Source organism: Heteronotia binoei, chromosome 1, assembly GCF_032191835.1.
Source record: "Heteronotia binoei isolate CCM8104 ecotype False Entrance Well chromosome 1, APGP_CSIRO_Hbin_v1, whole genome shotgun sequence".
Lineage (NCBI taxonomy): Eukaryota > Metazoa > Chordata > Lepidosauria > Squamata > Gekkonidae > Heteronotia > Heteronotia binoei.
This window is the reverse complement of record NC_083223.1, coordinates 269214057-269239308: the sequence shown is the minus strand read 5'-3', so window position 1 is coordinate 269239308 and position 25252 is coordinate 269214057. Positions and strand designations below refer to the sequence as shown.

Sequence of the window (25252 nt, the reverse complement as noted above, 5' to 3'; positions counted from 1 at the left end):
CTCTGTAGCACCTGAGTGATTGAGCAAGCCTTGTCAATCAATCAATCAATCATTTTATTTATATCCCGCCCTCCCCGCCGAAATTAACATCCTGGTGCTATTTCAACAGATGGTAAAATCCCTTAAGCAGTCTCTCTGTCTTTTAATCAGTGAAGGCCATCCCGAAGAGGATGGTCTTGCAGGCCCTGCGGAACTGCTTGCACTTCTTCCGGGAGCTGGTTCCACAGGTGTGGAGCTACAACGGAGAAGGCCCGCGTGCGAGTATTCTGTAGTTTTGTTTCCTTCGGCCCGGGGATACTCAGCAGGTTCTTCCCTGCTGACCTCAGTGCTCTTTGGGGTTCATATGGGGAAAGACGGTCCCTCAGGTAGGCAGATCCTCGGCCATATAGGGCTTTAAAGGTAATAACCAGCACTTAGTAACATAAGAACATAAGAGAAGCCATGTTAGATCAGGCCAATGGCCCATCCAGTCCAACATTCTGTGTCACACAGTGGCCATAAGAACATAAGAGAAGCCATGTTGGATTAGGCCAGTGGCCCATCCAGTCCAACATTCTGTGTCACACAGCGGCCAAATATATATATATATATATATACACACACACACACACACTGTGGCTAATAGCCACTGATGGACCTCTGCTCCATATTTTTATCTAACCCCCTCTTGAAGGTGGCCATGCTTGTGGCCGCCACCACCTCCTGTGGCAGTGAATTCCACATGTTCATCACCCTTTGGGTGAAGAAGGACTTCCTTTTATCCGTTTTAACCTGTCTGCTCAGCAATTTCATCGAATGCCCACGAGTTCTCGTATTGTGAGAAAGGGAGAAAAGTACTTCTTTCTCTACTTTCTCCATCCCATGCATTAGAATCCGGTATGTAACTTGTAAAGCAAGCTGAGATGCGGAAGGAAGCAACGGAGAGGGAGAAGGAAGCAGACAAGAGCCAGTTGCTCGGGGGCCTGATAGGAGCCCTCTGGGGGCCTGATTTGGCCCCCGGGACACATGTTTGACACCCCTGCCCTAGACCGATTGTGTACTGCATAGACAGTCTTGGAATAAGGACAGAACTCTCGGTAGTAGGCTTGTGTTTGTGTATGACAAATGACAGACCAGAAGTTTAATAGAATCATAGCGTTGGAAGGGGCCACGCAGGCCGTCTAACCCAACCCCCTGCTCCATGCAGGCTCAGTCGAGAGCGTAGCTGATTCCACCGTTGAACAACTCAGCAATGAGTTCTGGTCAGTCATAACTCTGTCAGAGCTGTTCTGGAAAGAGCAGTTTCTGTCAGAGCTCTCTCAGCCCCACCTACTTCACTGGGAGGGGAAGGGAAAGGAGATTAGGGTTTGTAGAATCTTTCGGGATCAAGTGCCGTGTTCTACTGGAGAAAGTTTTCCTTCCATACGTTTCGTCGGAAAGGAGATTATAAGCTGCTCTGAGATTCCTTTGGGTAGTGAAGAGTGGGGTATAAATACAATCTCCTCCTCCCCTGCGCCCTGGCCATTTTTCTTTACTTTTTAAAAAAAGATTTAGCAAATTGCAAGTGGCCGCCCTGTCTTCTCCCGCTCTGGCTCCCTTCCCCAGCAAATCAGAGATCGCGAGTGCAGCGGGAGTTATCTGGGAACATTTTGCACTGTGTCAGTGATGATGCCGGCAGAGGGTGAATTTGTTATCCAATCATAATAGAAATCTGACATTTTCATCTTGGTTGTTGTCTGCAACACAGAGCAGGAGAACGCAGAGACTTCCAGCTATGTATTCTCAGAGGGGGTAGGCCAGGAATTATGGGGGTTAGAGAACCAGATCGGTGCAGTGGTTATGTGCGTGGACTCTTATCTGGGAGAACCGGGTTTGATTCCCCACTCCTCCACCTGCAGCCGCTGGAATGGCCTCGGGTCAGCCATAGCTCTGGCAGAGGTTGTCCTTGAAAGGGCAGCTGCTGTGAGAGCCCTCTCAGCCCCACCCGCCTCACAGGGTGTCTGTTGTGGGGGAGGAAGGGAAAGGAGATTGTGAGCCGCTCTGAGTCTGATTCAGAGAGAAGGGCGGGGTATAAACCTGCAATTCTTCTTCTTCTTAGAGGCCAAACATACTATCTTTTTCTCTTTTTGCCCCCTTTTTGGAGTTTGCATCTGGGAGAGGTGGTTTTTTTGTTTGTTTGTTTGTTTTTGGCCAAGACACCTCGGGCTCTCCCCCCCCCCCCAACAAGGACCTCTTTCACAAGGCCGCCGTCTTCTTCTTTGAAACTTCAAGCGTTACAACTATGTTGCATCGTGCGCATCCAAGTGCGGACTGTTTTGAATAATCAAAAAAGCGGGGATCGTTTTGTAGGAAAAGAGGCGGCAGAGCTCATTAGCATAACTCATTAGCATAAGTTGCCCTCCAGCCAAAAGCAACCCGATGCAAGAAAGAAGAGCCCCGGGTGAGCGAGGCCTGCTCGGGCTGGCTAGAGACCCAGCCAACCCAAGCAGGCCTCGCTCGCCTGGGGCTCTCCTTGGCCACCCACCCCCCTCCCCAACAGCCGAAAGGCCAGCAAGCCACCCGCTGCCCAAAATCGCATAAGAAGTGGAGAAAGGGTGGTGGGAGCTTCTCCAGGGGTTAATGAAGGCTGCCGGGGGCAGGGCTGGATTAACAAACAGGCCAAGTAGGCACCAGCCTACGGGCCCCCATGCCTTTAGAGGCTCCAGACCAGCTTTCCCTGCCTGTTTCCCTCCTGCCCGCAGCCTTCCCAGCCTGCACACACAGCCAGCGACTGAGGCGTCCTTCACCCAACTTGCCTGATGCGGCTGCTGCTGGCGTCATCGCCAAGTTCGCCTCTCTCTGCCTCTCCCGTGCAGCTTTGTCAAAGGGGCTTTGGAGACGATGCCTGCAAGCTGCAGTGGGGGCCTGAGATACTTTGCGAGGGAGCCCCTGAGATTTCGACTGCCTAGGGGCCTCCACTGGCTGGGGGCGTGGCAAGGCCCCCGGTGGCTGGCTGGCTGGCTGCCTGCTCTCCTAATCCAGGGATTGTCATGCAGCTGCGCCTCCTAGTCAATGGACAAGGGAGGTGGGGAGGAAAAGGGGGAGACCTCAGAAAGGTCCAGGAGCTGCGCTCCCCTGAGCGTCTTCTGAATCCGAGGCCTGATCCGAAGGCTTTTCCCACCGGCGCTTGCGGGCAGAGGAGTTTCCTGCGCTCGTTCAGCAGCTCGACGGCCTCTATTCTCACTGAGCGTTTATCTGTCATGACGGCCTGACCTTGGGTGCCGCTCTGCAGAGAAGCAGAAGGCCGCTTTCCCCTTTAATCGTTAACGTTGGCTCCCCCCTCCGTTTGCCCCTCACTCCGAACGCAGCAGCGTTTCCATTTCGTGAAATGGCATGGGGGCACGGGTCACTGTTTCCTACAAACAGGCTCAATTGGCCTTGGAGGCCGGACACGGGAGTGAAATGGGAAGGCACTCTGCCTCTTCTGTTTCCTCCTCTGCCGTTTTTTACCCTCTAGCCACGCAACCAGAACAGAGGCAACTCCCCCCACACACACCTGGAAGTACTCTGGTAAGACCAGAGTATTGTGTTCAGTTTTTTGGGCACCACATCTTAAGAAGGATATAGACAAGCTGGAACAGGTCCAGAGGAGAGCAACGAAGATGGCGAGGGGTCTGGAGACCGAGTCCTTTGAAGGAAAGCTGAAGGAGCTGGGTGTGTTTAGCCTGGAGAGGAGGCGGCTGAGAGGTGATATGAAGTGAAATAGGCAAGCATTCTGCCTCTTCTGCTCCCTCTTCTACCATTTTTATCCTTCGTGAGCACTAGCCTTGCAACCAGAACGGATACCTCTCCCTCTCCCCACACACACACACACCTGGAAGTGCTTTGAATGTCTGTGTTAAGAAGTGATTAAGGCAGTAATCAGGTGCCCCAAACCTTTTTGGACCTCCTTATAGCACCTGGGTTTTTTTGGCCACTGTGTGACACAGAGTGTTGGACTGGATGGGCCATTGGTCTGATGCAACATGGCTTCTCTTATGTTCTTATATGGAGCAGAGGTCCATCAGTGGCTATTAGCCACAGTGTATTGATGCAACTCTGTCTGGGGCAGTGATGTTCTATATTCTTGGTGCTTGGGAGGGGGCAACAGTGGAAGGGCTTCTAGTGTCCTGGCCCCACTGGAGGACCTCCTGAAGGAACCTGGGTGTTTTGGGCCATTGTGTGACACAGAGTGTTGGACTGGATGGGCCATTGGCCTGATCCAACATGGCTTCTCTTATGTACTTACTGTAAGCTCTTGGAGGACTGGCTACATCAGGGGAGCGTAGCCTAATATGCAAAGGAGTTCCTGCTACAAAAAAAGCCCTGCAAATAACAGATCCCAGGGTGCAGCGTTTCCTCCCCAGGTCCTTGCTTCCACAGAACAAACCCTGTTGCAAGTTTAAAGGCAGTGCTTTTGATGCTCTCCAGAAAGCGCTGGCTTTGGTTCTAGTCAGCAGAGAAGGATGGGGCCAGGAGTGGGAGGTACTCCGCAGTGGTGGAAGCGATAAGAACATAAGAGAAGCCATGTTGGATCAGGCCAATGGCCCCTCCAGTCCAACACTCTGTGTCACACAGTGGCCAAAAATCCAAGTGCCATCAGGAGGTCCATCAGTGGAACCAGAACTCCAGAAGCTCTTGCACTGTTGCTCCCCAAGCACCAAGAGCATAAGAACACAAGAGAAGCCATGTTGGATCAGGCCAGTGGTCCATCCAGTACAACACTCTGTGTCACACAGTGGCCAAAAAAACCCAAGTGCCATCAGGAGGTCCATCAGTGGAACCAGAACTCCAGAAGCTCTTGCACTGTTGCTCCCCAAGCACCAAGAGCATAAGAACACAAGAGAGGCCATGTTGGATCAGGCCAGTGGCCCATCCAGTCCAACACTCTGTGTCACACAATGGCCAAAAAACCCAGGTGCCATCAGGAGGTCCATCAGTGGAGCCAGGACACCAGAAGCCCTCACACTGTTGCCCACCTCTGAAGCATCAAGAATAAAGAACATCACTTGCCCTAGAACAAGTGAACGAACTTGCTTAACCTAAGAGCCACATAGAATAAATGTCAGATGTTTGAGAGCCACAAGACATGAACATCAGATGTTCGAGAGCCACAAGGGAGGAAGAGAGGCAAACAGATGGGGGTGGGGGAGGAAGGAGGGAGAGTAGAAAGAAAACAACTTTAACTTTAAATGCATTCTCTAAGCCTCTGGCTGGCTTGGCAAAGTGGTTTAAAGAGACTTTAAATGCCTTCTCCAAGCTGGCCAACGGGGCAGTGGGGGCTTCCAAGAGCCACACAATATGTGTGAAAGAGCCACACGTGGCTCCCGAGCCACAGTTTGGCTACCCCTGCCCTAGAAAGAGAGTTCCAACAATACACTGTGGCTGACAGCCTCTGATGAACCTCTGCTCCAGGTGTTTATCCAGTCCCCTCTTGAAGCTGGCTACGCTGGCAGTTGTCACCACCACGATGGGGAAAGGGAACCGGGCCGGGTTGTGATGTTTGCAGCCTCATTGGAGACGGTTGTCGGGGACGGAGCGGCTCGGCAGAGCCTGAGACGGGAGGAAATTGCAGCCATCCATCTGAGTAAGAGCTCCTTCCCCTCTCACGATTGGCTTGTCGCTCTGCTTGCAGGTGGGGATGTGACGGCAAAGAACATCTGGCTGACGGAGAGCATCCTGGACATCTTCATGGAGCAGAGGTAGGCACGCTGGTGGGTTTGTAGGGCCCGGCTTTATTACTGCCCACTCATGACGCTCAGTTGCACACGCCTGTGTATAGAAAAGGGACTCTAGACTGGTTGTATCAGGCCCCGTTCATGCATTTATTTATGTACTTAACATAAGAACGTAAGAGAAGCCATGTTGGATCAGGTCAAAGGCCCATCCAGTCCAACACTCTATGTGTCACATAGTGGCCAAAAAAAAAACAGGTGCCATCAGGAGGTCCACCAGTGGGGCTAGAAGCCCTCCCACTGTGCCCACCCCCCAGCACAAGGATACAGAGCATCACTGCCCCAGACAGAGAGTTCCAACAACATGCTGTGGCTAATAGCCACTAATGGACCTCTGCTCCATATGCTTATCCAGTCCCCTCTTGAAGCTGTCTATGCTTGTAGCCGCCACCACCTCCTGTGGCATTGAATTCCACATGCTAATCACCCTTTGGGTGAAGAAGGACTTGCTTTTATCCGTTCTAACCCGACTGCTCAGCAATTTCATTGAATGTCCACGAGTTCTCATATTGTGAGAAAGGGAGAAAAGTTCTTCTTTTTCTACCTTCTCCATCCCATGCATAATTTTGTAAACCTCTATCATGTCACCCCACAGTCGAAGTTTCGCCAAGCTAAAGAGCCCCAAGCGGTTTAACGTTTCTCCATAGGGAAAGTGTTCCAACCCTCTAATCATTCTAGTTGCCATTTTCTGCACTTTTTCCAATGCTATAATATCTTTTTTGAGGTGCGGTGACCAGAATTGTATACAGTACTCCAAACAAGGCCACACCATTGATTTATACAGGGGCATTATGATATTGGCTGATTTGTTTTCAATTCCCTTCCTAATAATTCCCAGCATGGCGTTGGCCTTTTTTATTGCAAACGCACACTGTCTTGACATTTTCAGTGAGTTCTCTACCATGACCCCAAGATCTCTCTCTTGGTCAGTCTCCGCCAGTTCACACCCCATCAACTTGTATTTACAGTCAGGATTTTTGACCCCGATGTGCATTACTTTGCACTTGGCCACGCTGAACCTCATTGACGATGTTGACATCCATTCGCCCATACTTCATTCATATCCCACCATTAGGAACGTAAGAGAAGGCTGGATGAGGCCAGTCCAACACTCTTATGTCACCTAGGTGCCATCAAGAAGTCCACTAGCAGGGCCAGAACTCCAGAAGCCCCCCCCCACACACAAACTGTTGCCTTCCAAGCACCACGTATACAGAGAATCATTGCCCCAGACAGTATCTCTCATCTGTAAGAACATAAGAGAAGCCATGTTGGATCAGGCCAAAGGCCCATCTAGTCCAACGCTGTGTGTCACACAGTAGCCAAAACCCACATACCATCAGGAAGTCCACCAGCAGGGCCATAAGAACATAAGAGAAGCCATGTTGGATCAAGCCAGTGGCCTATCCAAGCCAGCACTCTATGTCACTCAGTAGCCAAAACCCAGGTGCCATCAGGAGGTCCACCAGCAGGGGCAAAATTCCACAAGGCCTCCCACTGTTGCCCCCCAGGCACCAAGTATATAGAGCATCACTGCCCCAGACAGAGTGTTCCATCTGTAAGAACATAAGAGACGCCCTGTTGGATCAGGCCAAAGGCCCATCCAGCCCAACTCTTTGTGTCACACAGTGGCTAAAATCCAGGTGCCCTTTGGAGGTCCACCAGCAGGGTCAGAACTCCAGGAGTCCTCCCACTGTGGCCTCCTAAACGAGCCCCGCATTGTTGTTTCGGGCTGCAACTCTTCTCCGTGATGGGCTAGTTTTCTACCTGCAGGGAATTTTGTATGCAGTGGGAAATTCAATCCTGTGATACCTCCAGCCTTTGCTGAATCCCAGCATGGTTTGCTGGACCCGGGTGTTTCAGCGCCATGCTGGTCAAAATACAATTCAACTTTAGGGCATTGCACATGCAGTCATCTTGAAGCCCAGAACTAGTGGAAGTGCCGACAGGAATCAGCACATTTCCTTGGCAGGCTAGTTCTTTTTTGGCATCAGGAAAGCTTTTAAGCCTGGTAGCCGTCTCAGCAGCCAGGGTGGACAGATCTTCCACCCTTTCCCTACCTGTCTCTCCTCACTTTGCAGAGGAAAACCCCTGGTCACTACACGTGGGGAGCCAACCTTTCGCCTTGCAGAGGCGCTTCTTGATAGCCTACTTTGAATCGCTCCTCATCATCTCAGGCTGCCCTCTCATGTGTTCTCTTGTGTACAGTGAAAGCATCCTCTCATTTTTATGAGAGCCAGTTTGATGTAGTGGTTAAGTGCGTGGACTCTTATCTGGGAGAACCGGGTTTGATTCCCCGCTCCTCCACTGGCACCTGATGGAATTGCCTTGGGTCAGCCATAGCTCTAAGTGTGCAGACTCTTATCTGGGAGAACCGGGTTGGATTCCCCGCTCCTCCACTTGCACCTGCTGGAATGGTCTTGGGTCAGCCATAGCTCTAAGTGTGCAGACTCTTATCTGGGAGAACCGGGTTGGATTTCCCGCTCCTCCACTTGCAGCTGCTGGAATGGCCTTGGGTCAGCCAGAGCTCTCTTATCTGGGAGAACCGGGTTGGATTCCCCGCTCCTCCACTGGCACCTGATGGAATTGCCTTGGGTCAGCCATAGCTCTAAGTGTGCAGACTCTTATCTGGGAGAACCGGGTTGGATTTCCCGCTCCTCCACTTGCAGCTGCTGGAATGGCCTTGGGTCAGCCAGAGCTCTCTTATCTGGGAGAACCGGGTTGGATTCCCCGCTCCTCCACTGGCACCTGATGGAATTGCCTTGGGTCAACCATAGCTCTAAGTGTGTAGGCTCTTATCTGGGAGAACCGGGTTGGATTCCCCGCTCCTCCACTTGCACCTGCTGGAATGGTCTTGGGTCAGCCAGAGCTCTCTTATCTGGGAGAACCGGGTTTGATTCCCCGCTCCTCCACTGGCACCTGATGGAATTGCCTTGGGTCAGCCATAGCTCTAAGTGTGCAGACTCTTATCTGGGAGAACCGGGTTGGATTCCCCGCTCCTCCACTTGCAGCTGCTGGAATGGTCTTGGGTCAGCCAGAGCTCTCTTATCTGGGAGAACCGGGTTTGATTCCCCGCTCCTCCACTGGCACCTGATGGAATTGCCTTGGGTCAACCATAGCTCTAAGTGTGTAGGCTCTTATCTGGGAGAACCGGGTTGGATTCCCCACTCCTCCACTTGCACCTGCTGGAATGGTCTTGGGTCAGCCAGAGCTCTCTTATCTGGGAGAACCGGGTTTGATTCCCCGCTCCTCCACTGGCACCTGATGGAATTGCCTTGGGTCAACCATAGCTCTAAGTGTGTAGGCTCTTATCTGGGAGAACCGGGTTGGATTCCCCACTCCTCCACTTGCACCTGCTGGAATGGTCTTGGGTCAGCCAGAGCTCTCTTATCTGGGAGAACCGGGTTTGATTCCCCGCTCCTCCACTGGCACCTGATGGAATTGCCTTGGGTCAACCATAGCTCTAAGTGTGTAGGCTCTTATCTGGGAGAACCGGGTTGGATTTCCCACTCCTCCACTTGCAGCTGCTGGAATGGCCTTGGGTCAGCCAGAGCTCTCTTATCTGGGAGAACCGGGTTGGATTCCCCGCTCCTCCACTGGCACCTGATGGAATTGCCTTGGGTCAGCCATAGCTCTAAGTGTGCAGACTCTTATCTGGGAGAACCAGGATGGATTCCCCACTCCTCCACTTGCACCTGCTGGAATGGTCTTGGGTCAGCCAGAGCTCTCTTATCTGGGAGAACCGGGTTTGATTCCCCGCTCCTCCACTGGCACCTGATGGAATTGCCTTGGGTCAACCATAGCTCTAAGTGTGTAGGCTCTTATCTGGGAGAACCGGGTTGGATTTCCCACTCCTCCACTTGCAGCTGCTGGAATGGCCTTGGGTCAGCCAGAGCTCTCTTATCTGGGAGAACCGGGTTGGATTCCCCGCTCCTCCACTGGCACCTGATGGAATTGCCTTGGGTCAGCCATAGCTCTAAGTGTGCAGACTCTTATCTGGGAGAACCAGGATGGATTCCCCACTCCTCCACTTGCAGCTGCTGGAATGGGCTTGGGTCAGCCAAAGCTCTTTTATCTCGGAGAACAGGGTTTGATTCCCCGCTCCTCCACTGGCACCTGATGGAATTGCCTTGGGTCAGCCATAGCTCTAAGTGTGCAGACTCTTATCTGGGAGAACCAGGATGGATTCCCCACTCCTCCACTTGCAGCTGCTGGAATGGCCTTGGGTCAGCCAAAGCTCTTTTATCTGGGAGAACGGGGTTTGATTCCCCACTCCTCCACTGGCACCTGATGGAATTGCCTTGGGTCAACCATAGCTCTCTTATCTGGGAGAACCGGGTTTGATTCCCCGCTCCTCCACTGGCACCTGATGGAATTGCCTTGGGTCAGCCATAGCTCTAAGTGTGCAGACTCTTATCTGGGAGAACCAGGATGGATTCCCCACTCCTCCACTTGCAGCTGCTGAAATGGGCTTGGGTCAGCCAAAGCTCTCTTATCTGGGAGAACGGGGTTTGATTCCCCGCTCCTCCACTGGCACCTGATGGAATTGCCTTGGGTCAACCATAGCTCTCTTATCTGGGAGAACCGGGTTTGATTCCCCGCTCGTCCCCTGACACCTGATGGAATTGCCTTGGGTCAGCCATAGCTCTAAGTTTGCAGACTCTTATCTGGGAGAACCAGATTGGATTCCCCGCTCCTCCACTGGCACCTGATGGAATTGCCTTGGGTCAGCCATAGCTCTGGCAGAGGTTGTCTTTGAAAGGGCAGCTGCTGTGAGAACCCTCTCAGCCCCACCCACCTCACAGGGTGTCTGTTGTGGGGGGAGAAGATATAGGAGATTGTGAGCCACTCTGAGTCTCTGTCCTTGAAAGGGCAGCTGCTGTGAGATCCCTCCCACCTCACAGGGTGTCTGTTGTGGGGGGAGAAGATGCAGGAGATTGTAAGCCGCTCTGAGTCTCTAATTCAGAGAGAAGCGCGGGGTGTAAATCTGCAATTCTTCTTCATCGATTCACATCATTTTCAGTCCACCTTCCTCACTTGGATTCAAAGCGGATCATGCAGAGCGAGTCCATGCGCTTGTCTCAAGGGGCTATGCTATCCACAGTGCAGTAGGATTAGCATTGCAGAACCCACCAGAAATTCTAAAAACAGAACTGAAGCGGAGCACGAGTCTTAACATGACACATTAAATGATGCAAAAATTACATAAGGAAGGTCCTAGTTTCAGCAAGCTAAACACAGTAGTATAGGCTGTGGCGGAACCGGCCCGATTCTGCCTTCAGACCCGGTCCCATCAGCTCCCTATTGAGTCGCCAACTCCTGGAGGGAGCTATTTCTCCTCCTGCCCCTTGGGCGCGCTGCCACCACCTGCTCAGTCCCGGGGTTCCGATTGAGAGGAACAGGACTCCCAATCCCCCTCTCCAGCTGTGAGGCCAGGCCTCCAGGTCCTCTGCCACCCTGCACTTGGGTTTCACAGAGACCTCAGCGCTTCTTTGGGGCACCCCTGGAGGATTGGCACCTTCTCCAACTGCATGCCTTCCCCCCCCTTCACCTGGGGCCCCCTTCTCAACACAGCGTGGTCTAAAGCGGTCTGGGGATCTATGTGGTACAGAGTTTGACTGCCAGCATTTAAACAGTAAAATATATATTTATTTAAAAAGAGAAAGGGATAGGGAAAGAAAAACAAAACAAAAACAGTTGCATTTACAAAATTAGCACAGCACAGCCCAACACAGCAAACAGCATAACAAAGAAAAGTTGATTATAAACGCATCCGGCTGGCCCTGATCTACACTTGCCCTGTCTTGTGAATTACTTACTTAGTCTGCCTGCCTGGAGGCCTCATTTTCCTGAGCAGGCCTCCCCCACAGGCAGGAGCTCACCGGCAAGCAACCTCTCTTCCAGAGCGCCAGCTCCCCACTGAGGCTCTCTTCCTGCCTAACACATGGCACGAACAAAAGCACTTCCTGCCCCTCTAGGAGATTTTCCCCCTAGCGTTGTTGGTTTGGTTCTGGAAGGGAGGGGGGTGAAGTGAGAGGAAGGCTACAAAGCCTGCTGAGGGATTTACTGATCCCTGCCACTGAAGCACCAACACTCTAAGATGGTGTTTCTCCACATAGGCCACCAGAAGTCAATCCTCCAAGAGCTTCCAGGGCTCTTCTTCTAGGGCCTACTGTAAGCTCCAGGAGGATTGGCTGCATCAGGGGTGTGTGGCCTAGTATGCAAAGGAGTTCCTGCTACAAAAATTTGTCTAACTTTGTGAATCATTCGGTACAGTGCAACTCTGCCACCTGCCTAGAAAAGCTCTCGTGAATCGTTCCGTTCCCCATAGAACAAAGTTTGAGTCCAGTGGCACCCTTAAAACCAGCTAAGTTAAATTCTGAGCATAAGCTTTCATGTGCATGCACACTTCTTCAGATTCATGCATGTACACAGGGTTCTTTTTGTAGCAGGAGCTCCTTTGCATATTAGGCCACACACCCCTGATGTAGCCAATCCTCCTGGAGCTTACAGTAGGCCCTGTATGAAGAACCCTGTAAGCTCTTGAAGGATTGGCTACATCAGGGGGCGTGGCCCAGGGATGGAATTCTAGCAGGAGCTCCTTTGCATATTAGGCCACGCCCCCTGATGTAGCCAATCCTCCTGGAGCTTCCAGTAGGCCCTGTAAGAAGAGCCCTGTAAGCTCTTGGAGGATTGGCTACATCAGGGGTGTGTGGTCCAGGGATGGAATTCTAGCAGGAACTCCTTTGCATATTAGGCCACACCCCCTCAATGTAGCCAATACTCTTGGAGCTTACATTAGGCCCTGTACTAAGAGCCCTGTAAGCTCTTGAAGGATTGGCTACATCAGGGGTGTGTGGCCCAGGGATGGAATTCTAGCAGGAGCTCCTTTGCATATTAGGCCACGCCCCCTGATGTAGCCAATCCTCCTGGAGCTTCCAGTAGGCCCTGTAAGAAGAGCCCTGTAAGCTCTTGGAGGATTGGCTACATCAGGGGTGTGTGGTCCAGGGATGGAATTCTAGCAGGAACTCCTTTGCATATTAGGCCACACCCCCTCAATGTAGCCAATACTCTTGGAGCTTACATTAGGTCCTGTACTAAGAGCCCTGTAAGCTCTTGAAGGATTGGCTACATCAGGGGTGTGTGGCCCAGGGATGGAATTCTAGCAGGAGCTCCTTTGCATATTAGGCCACGCCCCCTCAATGTAGCCAATACTCTTGGAGCTTACATTAGGCCCTGTACTAAGAGGCCTGTAAGCTCTTGAAGGATTGGCTACATCAGGGGTGTGTGGCCCAGGGATGGAATTCTAGCAGGAGCTCCTTTGCATATTAGGCCACGCCCCCTGATGTAGCCAATCCTCCTGGAGCTTACAGTAGGCCCTGTACAAAGAGCCCTGTAAACTCTTGGAGGATTGGCTGCATAAAAGGAGTGTGGCTTAATATGCAGAGGAGTTCCTGATACAAAAAAAACCCCTGCATGCGCACAGACGTTTATGTCCACTTTGTTGATCTCAAAGGTGCTACCGGACTCAAGCTTTGTTCTGTCGCTTCAGATCAACACACCTGAGTCAGTTTGGCACAGTCTGCAGAAAGCCAAAAGAGTGCAAGCCTTCCTGACCTCTACAGGCAGGCCGTCCTTCTTCCAAAGTGTAGTTTTATCGCAGCAGCCATTTCTCTTTTAAAATTGCCCGTTATCGCTGGGAGCTATCAGGCTGTTAAAGCATTCGACTCCGGGCCTGGCTTCAAGCTCCCTGGCCCTTTTCTCATCTTCCTGGAGAATAATCCGACTTCGCCACCTTGCCCCACAGCGCCATCTAGTGTGTCTCCTGGGAGCGAACCCATTTACTCCACAGGAAGCACCTTGAGCCCACAAATCACTCGCTCGCTGCCCGCTGGGACAGTCCTCCCTTGTTAGCTCACAATGGGGAAGCCTTGTTTTCCTTCTGCGGTTCGGTCTCGGAGGCAGAGGCTTGAGAGCGAGGGCAGGCTTGGAACGAAATCAGAGCAGATTTCTAGTTTGCAAGATCTGAGAGCAAGGCTGTAACTGTCTTCAAAGATCATTTAAATTGACAGAGGCCCTGTAAGTTGGGAGCGACTTTATGGCACAACATAAAATAATTTCGGTGGCACACTTTCCGCTTATCTTTCCTTGACTTTTTGGTCCCATAAAACACGCACATACACACACAACACGCGCTACAGATGAACATACGAAGCTGCCTTCTACTGAATCAGACCCTCAGTCCATCAAAGTCAGTCTTGTCTACTCAGACTGGCAGCGGCTCTCCAGGGTCTCAAGCTGAGGTTTTTCACACCCATTTGCCTGGACCCTTTTTAGTTGGAGATGCCGGGGATTGAACCTGGGACCTTCTGCTTGCTAAGCAGATGCTGTACCACTGAGCCACCGTCCCTCCCCAGAAGGCCAAATTCTATGCCCAGTTGGGATAGAACAGATAAAAGGAAGTCCTTCTTCACCCAAAGGGTGATTAACACATGGAATTCGCTGCCGCAGGAGGTGGCAGTGGCTGTAAGCATAGACAGCTTCAAGAGGGAATTGGATCAACATCTGGAGCAGAGGTCCATCAGTGCCTATTAGCCACAGCATGTTTTTGGAACTCTCTGTCTGGGGCAGTGATGCTCTGTATTCTTGGTGCTTGGGGGGGGCACAGTGGGAGGACTTCTAACCCCACTGGTGGACCTCCTGATGGCACTTGGGTTTTTTGACCACTGTGTGACACAGAGTATTGGACTGGATGGGCCATTGGCCATATCCAGCATGGCTTCTCTTATGTTCTTATGTCCTAGAAGGTTCTTTTGGTGATTATTTGATGAGCACGTGTTTTCTCAGTTTATTCTGTCTCCAAGATTTGTCTGTGTGTTTGTCAAGTGCCGTCGCTTTCAGGTTGTGGCAACCTATGAATGAATTAGTGTTTCCTCAGTGGAACAGGCTTCCTCGGGAGGTGGCGGACTCTCCTTCCTTTGGAGGTTTTTAAACAGCACAAGCTGTAGCCAGGCAGAGAGGAATCACCCCCCCCGCAAAGCGCTGCGTTTGCGGGGGGGGGGGGGGGGGGCGGCTTCCTCTGTCCCTGTCCGTGTGGCTTCAGCTTGTGCTGATAGCAAGGGCTGGGATCGGAGGCAGGATTGAGAGGGGGAAGGTGCCCAGATCTGGGTGCACAGCTTCAAAAATTTTTTCCCTGTTTTCCTCCTCTAAAAACTAGATGCGTCTTATCGTCCGGTGCGTCTAATAGTCCGAAAAATACGGTATATCCTTTTTTGTTGTTCAATCACACAGTCGAGTCCAACTCTTTGCGACCCCATGGACAAAGTCACGCCAGGCCCTCCTGTCTTCCACCATCCTCCAAAGTCTGCTCAAATTCATTTTTGTTACATCAGTAACACTGTCCAGCCATTTCATCTTTTGCTGTCCCCTTCTTCTTTTGCCTTCCATCTTTCCCAGCATCGGGGTCTTCTCCAGGGAGGGCTCCCTTCTCATTGGGTGGCCAAAGTATTTGAGCTTCAGCTTCAGCATCTGACCTTCCAGGGAAAAGTCTGGGTTGATTTCCCTCAGGACTGACTGATTGGATCTTCTTGCAGTCCAAGGGACTCTCAAGATTCTTCTCCAGCACCACATCTCAACAGCATGTATTCTTCTGTGCTCGACCGTCCTTATGGTCCAGCTGTCACAGCCATACATTCATTCATTCATTCATTTATTTATTTAATGCTTTATATCCCGCCCTTCCCAACAAGTGGCTCAGGGCGGCTCACAACACAAAGTTTCACATAAATAGAATTTAAGCATAAAAACAGTTAAAATAATTAATACATTTAAAAGACATTTAAACCATTTAAAACATTAGGGACAGCAGACATCTAGTATAACTACACTTGGGAATACATTACTACTGGGAATACCATCGCTTTGACTATATGGACTTTTGTGGGCAGGGTGATGTTTCTGCTTTTTATTATACTGCCCAGGTTCACCATAGCGGTCCTCCCAAGGAGCAAACGTCTTTTAATTTCATGGCTGCAGTCACCATCTGCAGTGATCTTGGATCCCAGAAATGTGAAGTCTGTCACTACTTCCATGTCTTCCCCTTCTATTTGCCATGGTGTGATGGGGCCGGATGCCATGATCTTAGTTTTTTTGCCTACTTTTCAAGCCTACTTTTGTGCTCTCCTCTTTCACCCTCAACAAGAGGTTCTTTAGGTCCTCCTCACTTTCTGCCATTAGAGTGGTGTCATCTGCATATCTGAGGTTGTTGATGTTTTTCCCGGCAATCTTTATTCCTGCTTCTGCTTCTTCCAGGCCAGCATTCCGCATGATGTACTCTGCATATAAATTAAATAAGCAGGGTGACAATATATATCCTTGTTGAACTCCCTTTCCTATTCTAAACCAATCAGTTGTTCCATATCCTGTTCTGACAGTTGCTTCTTGACCCTTTTATAGGTTATACAGATATATGTCTTTACTGGGCCTCATTTTGGTCAAAGGCTCACAGGAGTGGAGCTCTAGGAACCTCTAAGTTTTATTGTGTTCTTTCTTTCTTAAACCCCCTCCCCCCCCCCCAATACTTGCTTCTGGGTTCCATTGTTTAACCCCACTGTGAGAATTTTGCTGAACTCTTGAGATTTGTCAAGTGTTCTAATTTTCCCCCCACAAAAAAAAGGGAAAATAACTAAAACACATAAAGCAGACATGACTTCTCATATGTTCTTTTGTTAACCTAGAAATATAAACTTTATAAAGGACACAGAGAAATATAATTAAATATTAAAAAAAAAACTTAAAATAAAATATGCTGACACCTCTTGCTCTAAATTATCGCATCAAAACCTGGAGACAATGTCTGTGCTGTAGCAATCTTGAGTAAGCTGTTCAGGTGCTGTTCAGGTGTGTGTCTGTAAGTTACTTTTGAGTTACTGACATTAGAACTGATAAAAGGAAGTCCTTCTTCACCCAAAGGGTGATTAACATATGCAATTTACTGCCACAGGAGGTGGCGGTGGCTACAAGCACAGACAGCTCCAAGAGGGGACTGGATAAGCACATGGAGCAGAGGTCCATCAGTGGCTAGTAGCCACAGCGTATTGTTGGAACTCTTTGCCTGGGGCAGTGATGCTCTGTATTCTTGGTGCTTGAGGGGGGGGCACAGTGGAAGGGCTTCTAGCCCCACTGGTGGACTTCCTGATGGCACTTGGGGTTTTTTTGGCCACTGTGTGACCCAGAGTGTCGGACTGGATGGGCCATTGGCCTGATCCAACATGGCTTCTCTTATGTTCTTATGTTATGTTCTTTTATTATGACAATTATAATTCAAGAAGCATTTTAAGGGAGATGCTGAGCAGCAGGGGTCGCTTTGTAGAAAAATAGGTGGTGGAGCTCATCCAGGTATGGTTATGCAGCTGCACCTACTATTCAAAGGACAAGGTAGGTAGGTAGGGAGGACGAGGGGGAGGGGGAACCCTCAGAAAGGTTCAGGAGCTGTGCTCCTGTGAGCTCCTGCTGCATTTGAGGCCTGCCAGATAGAATTGAGTACCCCTTCCGGTGATATCAGGGGTGTGTGGCATAGGCAAATGAGTTGTGTTAATGAGCTCTGGCATCTCTTTTTCTACTAAATGACCCCTGGTATTAATACCGAGGATGATTTCCTTCCACCGCTAGGCAGGAGATCTGGGAAACTCAGCTGCCTTATACTGGATCAGACCCCCCTCGGTCCATCAAAGTTGATGACGGAGCCAAGGAACGGAAAATCTTGAACCAATTTCAGTTTCGTCATAGCCAGCCTTAAAGCTGCGCAATTTCTTAGTAGACATTCCTTTTGTCTTCTTGATGTTCAGCTGTAATCCTCTTTTGGCACCTTCTTTAGAAGTCGTTTCAAGCCTTCGCTGTTTCGTGTCAGTTATGCACCATCCACGTATCTCAGATTTCGTTAATCTTCTTTCTGCCAATTTTCACTCTACCTTCTTCTAAATCTAATCCAGCTTTTGTTACGAGCAGAGCGTCTCCGTCTTCCGCTTCTGATTACGGAATCTGTTTGATTTCTATATTGGCCATCCAGTGATGTCCACATACACAGTCATCCGGCCCGCTGCCTAAAACGTGTTTGCAATGAACAGGTTGTTGTCTTCACAGAATTCTATGAGCGGCCCAAGATTTAGGTTGTTTCATTTATTTTGGCAGGGTCTGTGTGGGGAGAGCCAGGAGGAAAGCGGAGCGGGGAGGAAATGGGACTACTTAAGCAACAGCTGTGCTTTCTTTCTCTTTAAAAATACAAATGAACCATCAGAAGCCGGAGAGGGGAGTTCCACTGCAGGGTTTAAGAACATAAGAGAAGCCATGTTGGATCAGGCCGGTGGTCCATCCAGTCCAACATTCTGTCACGGCTGGGGCCGGGTCAGGCAAAGTCCAGAGGCAGGCCGAGGTCTGTAGCCAGCAAGCAGGAGTGTCCGAGGTGCCAAATCCAAATCGCTGTGCAAGTATCGCAGGTCCGAGGTCCAGAAGCCGAGGTCAGGGAGTCCAGAAGTCAAAAGCCAAAGTCAGGGAGTCAGGAACTAAAGTCAAGCCGGAGTGGATGCTAGAACGTCAGGGAGATGACTAGTTGCTTCCACAAAGCCCCCTCCCAAAGCCCACAGCTATATAGCCCTCTGCTGGCTGTTGCCCATTTGGGCAAATTGCTGGCTCTGGGAGGCAGCCAGGATCTTGTTACAACTCAAGCATCCTTGCTCTTAGGAGGGCCAGAATCCTCTCAAAACTCAGGACTCAGGGAGCGTCTTGCTTGTGAGCGTGCCGCCCTCCTCCGATCCCTGAGGTCCTGACGGAGGCGGTCACGCACACGAGCCACCCGAGAGGGCGAGGCAGGGGGGCTGGGATCTTCTTCAGCAGGAGGCAGGGGTACTGGTGCAGGTGGCAGGGGTAAAGTTTCCTTGGCAGACTCGTCTTCCTCTGCAGGGTCCCCAGCACCCATGACACATTCTGTGTCACACAGTGGCCATAAGAACATAAGAGAAGCTATGTTGGATCAGGCCAGTGGCCCATCCAGTCCATCACTCTGTGTCACACAGTGGCCATAAGAACATAAGGGAAGCCATGTTGGATCAGGCCAGTGGCCCATCCAGTCCAACACTCTGTGTCACACAGTGGCCATAAGAACATAAGAGAAGCCATGTTGGATCAGGCCACTGGCCCATCCAGTCCAACACTCTGTGTCACACAGTGGCCATAAGAACATAAGAGAAGCCATGTTGGATCAGGCCAGTGGCCCATCCAGTCCAACACTCTGTGTCACACAGTGGCCAAAAAATCCCCAAGCGCCATCAGGAGGTCCACCAGTGGGGCTAGAAGCCCTCCCACTGTGCCCCCCCCCAAGAATACAGAGCATCACTGCCCCAGACAGAGAGTTTCAACAATATGCTGTGGCTATTAGTGTATGGACCTCTGCGCCATATGCTTATCCAATCCCCTCTTGAAGCTGTCTATGCTTGTAGCTGCCACCACCTCCGGTGGCAGTGAATTTCACCTGTTAATCACCCTTTGGGTTAAGTACTTCTTCTTATCTGTTCTAACCCAGCTGCTCAGCAATTTCATTGAACGTTCATGAGTTCTTTTGTATTGTGAGAAAGGGAGAAAAGTCCTCCTTTCTCTACCTTCTCTATTCCGTGTATAATCTTGTAAACCTCTATCTTGTCACCCCGCAGTCAGTGTTTCTTGATTCTTGGTTTCTTGGTTTCCTGCGAGCTGGGCTAGGTAAGGGTAAAGTGGGCCTTCAAGTCACACCTAACTCATGGCAACTCCATGAAATTCCACCTCATGGGGTTTTCAAGGCCAGAGATAAGCAGAAGTGGTCTGCCATTGCTTTCCTCTGCACAGCAACCCCAGAGCCTTCCTTGATAGTCTCCGAGTGAACACATGAAGCTGCCATACGCCGAATCAGATCCTTGGTCCATCATATCAGTGTTGTCTACTCAGATCTACAGTGGCTCTCCAGAGGCCTGAGTAAAGGTCTTTCACATCAGTGGCTCTTAGCCACAGAGTGTTGATGGAACTCTCTGTCTGGGGCAAGTAATGCTCTGTATTCTTGATGCTTGGAGGGGGCACAGTGGGAGGGCTTCTAGTGTCCAGGCCCCACTGGTGGGCCTCCTGATGCCACCTGGTTTTTTTGGCCACAGAGTGATGGACTGGATGTTCCACTGGCCTGATCCAACACGACTTCTCTTATGTTCTTATATGACACAGAATGTTGGACTGGATGGGCCATTGGCCTGATCCAACATGGCTTCTCTTATGTTCTTCTGTGACACAAAGTGTTGGACTGGATGGGCCACTGGCCTGATCCAACATGGCTTCTCTTATGTTCTTCTGTGACACAAAGTGTTGGACTGGATGGGCCACTGGCCTGATCCAGCATGGCTTCTCTTATGTGACACAGAGTGTTGGACTGGATGGGCCGTTGGCCTGATCCAACATGGCTTCTCTTATGTTCTTATGTGACACAGAGTGTTGGACTGGATGGGCCATTGGCCTGATCCAACATGGCTTCTCTTATGTTCTTCTGTGACCCAGAGTGTTGGATTGGATGGGCCATTGGCCTGATCCAACATGGTTTCTCTTATGTTCTTCTGTGACACAGAGTGTTGGACTGGATGGGCCATTGGCCTGATCTAACATGGCTTCTCTTATGTTCTTATGTCTGAGGCAGTGATGCTCTGTATTCTTGGTGCTTGGGAGGGACAACAGTGGGAGGGCTTCTAATGTATTGGCCCCACTGATGGACCTCCTGATGGCACCTGGGTTTTTTGGCCACTATGTGACACAGAGTGTTGGACTGGATGGGCCACTGGCCTGATCCAACATGGCTTCTCTTTTGTTCTTATGTGACACAGAGTGTTGGACTGGATGGGCCATTGGCCTGATCCAACATGGCTTCTCGTACGTTCTTATGTGACACAGAGTGTTGGACTGGATGGGCCATTGGCCTGATCCAACATGGCTTCTCTTATGTTCTTATGTGACACAAAGTGTTGGACTGGATGGGCCACTGGCCTGATCCAGCATGGCTTCTCTTATGTGACACAGAGTGTTGGACTGGATGGGCCGTTGGCCTGATCCAACATGGCTTCTCTTATGTTCTTATGTGACACAGAGTGTTGGACTGGATGGGCCATTGGCCTGATCCAACATGGCTTCTCTTATGTTCTTCTGTGACCCAGAGTGTTGGATTGGATGGGCCATTGGCCTGATCCAACATGGTTTCTCTTATGTTCTTCTGTGACACAGAGTGTTGGACTGGATGGGCCATTGGCCTGATCTAACATGGCTTCTCTTATGTTCTTATGTCTGAGGCAGTGATGCTCTGTATTCTTGGTGCTTGGGAGGGACAACAGTGGGAGGGCTTCTAATGTATTGGCCCCACTGATGGACCTCCTGATGGCACCTGGGTTTTTTGGCCACTATGTGACACAGAGTGTTGGACTGGATGGGCCACTGGCCTGATCCAACATGGCTTCTCTTTTGTTCTTATGTGACACAGAGTGTTGGACTGGATGGGCCATTGGCCTGATCCAACATGGCTTCTCGTACGTTCTTATGTGACACAGAGTGTTGGACTGGATGGGCCATTGGCCTGATCCAACATGGCTTCTCTTATGTTCTTATGTGACACAGAGTGTTGGATGGACTGGATGGGCCACTGGCCTGATCCAACATGGCTTCTCTTATGTTCTTATGTACTCTGCCCATGCCCCCCCCCCAATCTGGATCCCACTTTGCCCCTGAGGTTTGACGCACCCACCCAGCAAGCTTTTATTTTTATTTTGCAGATTTATAGGCCGCCCTTTTGCATAGTGGGCTCAGGGCGGCTTCCAACATAGTAAAACAATCAAAACAGTTTAAGACAATTAAAACAATGAAAAATTAACGTGATTAAGCCACTGCTCACATTAAGGTGGCATGGATGGTGAGGACAGATCAGTGCAGGGGGGGGGGGCAGTTTAGATGGTAAGGACGCCCATCCACCTCAGCCATAGACCTGGCAGAACAGCTCCGTTTTACAGGCCCTCCGGAATGATAACAAATCCGGGAGGGCCCGAACCTCCTTAGGGAGCTGATTCCACCCAGGTCGGGGCCAGGACCGAAAAGGCCCTGGCCCTGGTCGAGGCGAGCCGGACGTCACTTGGGCCAGGGATGGTCAGAAGATGGTGACTGGCTGATCATAGTGACCTCCGGGGCTCGTATCGGGAGAGACGTTCCCGCAGGTATGCCAGTCCCAGGCCGCACAAGGCTTTAAATGTCAGCACTAAAACCTTGAAGCGGATCCGGTACTCGATTTGTAGCCAGTGCAGACTGTGCAGCATCGGCCGACTGCTCACCCGTACAGGCGATTCAGGCAGCGATCGTGCTGCTGCATTCTGCACCGGTTGGAGCTTCCGGATCAGCCTCAAGGGCAAGCCTGCGTAGAGTGAGTTACAGTAGTCCAACCTGGAAGTGACTGTTGCATGGATCACTGTAGCTAAGTCCCTAGGGACCAGATAGGGCGCTAGTTGTTTGGCCTGCCGAAGATGATAAAAGGCAGATCGTGCAACGGCTGTGACCTGGGCCTCCATAGAAAGGGTGGCATCCAGTATCACACCCAAGTTCCTCACCTTCTGAGCTGACACAAGAGATGTCTGCAGCAACTCCAGTTCTTTCACTGATGGGACATAGGAACATCGGAAGAGCCCCGTGAGGGTCCATCTAGTCCAGCATCCTGTCTCACACAATGGCCAGCCAGTTCCTCTGGAGGGCCAAAAACAAGGCAGAGAAGCCAAGGCCTTCCCCTCATAAGAACATCAGAAGAGCTCTGCTGGATCAGACCAGTGAGGGTCCATCTAGTCCAGCATCCTGCCTCACACAGTGGCCTCAACCAGTTCCTCTGGAGGGCCAACAGCAGGGCACAGAGGCTGAGGCCTTCCCCTCATAAGAACATCAGAAGAGCCCTGCTGGATCAGACCAGTGAGGCTCCATCTAGTCCAGCATCCTGTCTCACAAAGTGGCCTCAACCAGTTCCTCTGGAGGGCCAACAACAGGGCAGAGAGGCTGAGGCCTTCCCCTCATAAGAACATCAGAAGAGCCCTGCTGGATCAGACATGTGACCCATCCAGTCCAGCATCTTGCCTCACACCATGGCCAGCCAGTTCCTCTGGAAGACCAACAACAGGGCCATAGTTCCTCTGGAGGGCTGAAGCCTTCTCCTGGTAAGAACATTATTAGAGCCCTGCTGGGTCAGACCAGTGAGGGCCCATCTAGTCCAGCATCCCATTTTACACCATGGCCAACCAGTTCCTCTGGAGGGCCAGCAACAGGGCAGAGAGGCCTTCCCATAATAAGAACATAAGCAGAGCCCTACTGGATCGGACCAGTGGTTCATCAAGTTCAGCATCCTGTCACAAAGTGGCCTCAACTAGTTAATCTGGAAAAAAACCCTAGTTAATCTGGAGGGCCAACAACAGGGCAGAGGCCTTCCCCTCATAAGAACATCAGAAGAGCCCTGATGGATCAGACCAGTGAGGGTCCATCTAGTCCAGCACTTTGTCTCACACAGCGGCCTCAACCAGTTCCTCTGGAGGGCCAACAACAGGGAGGAGAGGCTGAGGCCTTCCCCTCATAAGAACATCAGAAGAGCCCTGCTGGATCAGCCAAGTGAGGCTCCATCTAGTCCAGCACTCTGTCTCACACAGTGGCCTCAACCAGTTCCTCTGGAGGTCCGACAACAAGGCAGAGAGGCTGAGGCCTCCCCTCATAACATCAGAAGAGCCCTGTTGGATCAAACCAGTGAGGGTCCATCTAGTCCAACCTCCTGCCTCACACAGTGGCCTCAGCTAGTTCCTCTGGAGGGCCAACAACAGGGCAGAGAGGCCGAGGCCTTCCCCTCTTAAGAACATCAGAAGAGCCCTGCTGGATCAGCCAAGTGAGGCTCCATCTAGTCCAGCACTCTGTCTCACACAGCAGCCTCAACCAGTTCCTCTGGAGGGCCGACAACAGGGCAGAGAGGCTGAGGCCTCCCCTCATAACATCAGAAGAGCCCTGTTGGATCAAACCAGTGAGGGTCCATCTAGTCCAACCTCCTGCCTCACACAGTGGCCTCAGCCAGTTCCTCTGGAGGGCCAACAACAGGGCAGAGAGGCCGAGGCCTTCCCCTCATAAGAACATCAAAAGAGCCTTGCTAGATCAGTCCAGTGAGGCTCCATCTAGTCCAGCATCCTGCCTCACCCAGTGGCCTCACTCAGTTTCCCCGGAGGGCCAACAACTGGGCAGAGAGGCCTGAGGCCTTTCCTTATGTTGCCTCCTGGCTCTGGGATTCCAAAGGCTTATTGCCTCTGAATGTGGAAATTCCCCTCAGTCACCACAACTACTAGCCACTGATAGACTCCCCTCTAAAGTGAGACTAGTCCCCTTCCTCATTTATCTGGTGCCCTGCGGCAGAGAGCATCCAACTAGCTGGCACAGAAACTAAACGGGTGGGCAGCCGCTTGCCGGCGCATTCCAAGCGCACAGTGCCAAAAGCCTTTGTGGAGGATGGAAATCTACCAGCAAGGCCAGATGCCCCACGGCGGAAGGCTCATAGCACAGGCAAAGGGCATCTCACACGGCCCTGGCCCTTCGTAGGTGCGGCCCTCTTATGAGGGGAAGGCCCTCTTTTGTCAGCGACTCACTCTGAAGCGGGAGAGGGCATGGGCCTGGCGCTCGGCGGGTGTTCCTGGAGAGCAACTCCGGAGGGTTTGGAGCTGAGACTATTTAATTGAGGCGATGTTCACGTCCGTTTTTTAAAAACAAATCTCCCCGCTCCTGGAGCCTTGACCGCAAGCTCGAATGCCGTCTCCCAAGCCCACGGCCTCGTTGACATGCGTCGGAGGTTTGCCACTGTTAAATGGCTGACGCTGCCTCTAATTTGTGTCGCTTGTCAGATTGATTCGCCCAGCTTTACCTGCCCTCGCTGACGTTTCTTCCATCAGCCTCTCGTTCCCCCCGCTGGCCCCAAATTGCTTTTCCACCTACTGTTCCCTTACGTTTTGAAAAGTCACCCTTTGTCCCTCAGGACTTAACCGCCCTCGCCCTGTCAAATCCCTCTTTTAAAAACCGGTCCTGAAACACCACAGTGGCGATGCCAGCATGGGAAATGAAGAAGAAGATATTAGATTTATATCCCGCCCTATACGCTGAATCTCAGAGTCTCAGAGCAGTCGCAATCTCCTTTACCTTCCCCCCCGCCCCACAACAGATACCCTGTGAGGTGGGTGGAGCTGAGAGAGCTCTTACAGCAGCTGCCTTTTCGAGGACAACTCCTGCAAGAGCTACGGTTGACCCGAGGCCGTTCCAACAGCTGGAAGAACCTCAAATGAAGAGCCTCAGATCCTGTTTTGTACAGTGGCCAGCTAGTTACAGCCAGAAGGCCTACAAACAGGAAATGCAGGCCAAGGCCTCTCCCTGTGGTTACCTCCTCCAGTGCTGGTATTCTGAGGGCTGTTGTTCCTAAGGCC

The 25252-nt window shown here is 51.3% G+C and overlaps 1 protein-coding gene and 1 non-coding gene across 3 annotated transcripts in view; one reads left to right on the top strand and one right to left on the bottom strand.

Moving 5' to 3' along the window:
* INTS3 (integrator complex subunit 3) overlaps positions 1 to 25252 on the top strand; it is a 222075-nt gene that overhangs the window by 74084 nt on the left and 122739 nt on the right. Inside the window, exons 6-7 of one of the 2 annotated variants that reach the window (XM_060255779.1) lie at positions 5633 to 5699; positions 6380 to 6384. In XM_060255779.1, the coding sequence (XP_060111762.1) occupies positions 5633 to 5699; positions 6380 to 6384 (72 nt within the window). Of the gene's footprint in view, positions 1 to 5632; positions 5716 to 6379; positions 6385 to 25252 lie in introns of those variants that run through there. The other variant, XM_060255771.1, reaches the window with a different exon arrangement.
* TRNAA-AGC (transfer RNA alanine (anticodon AGC)) lies at positions 14071 to 14137 on the bottom strand. Its single transcript has one exon. It is a non-coding gene; the product is annotated as a tRNA-Ala (tRNA).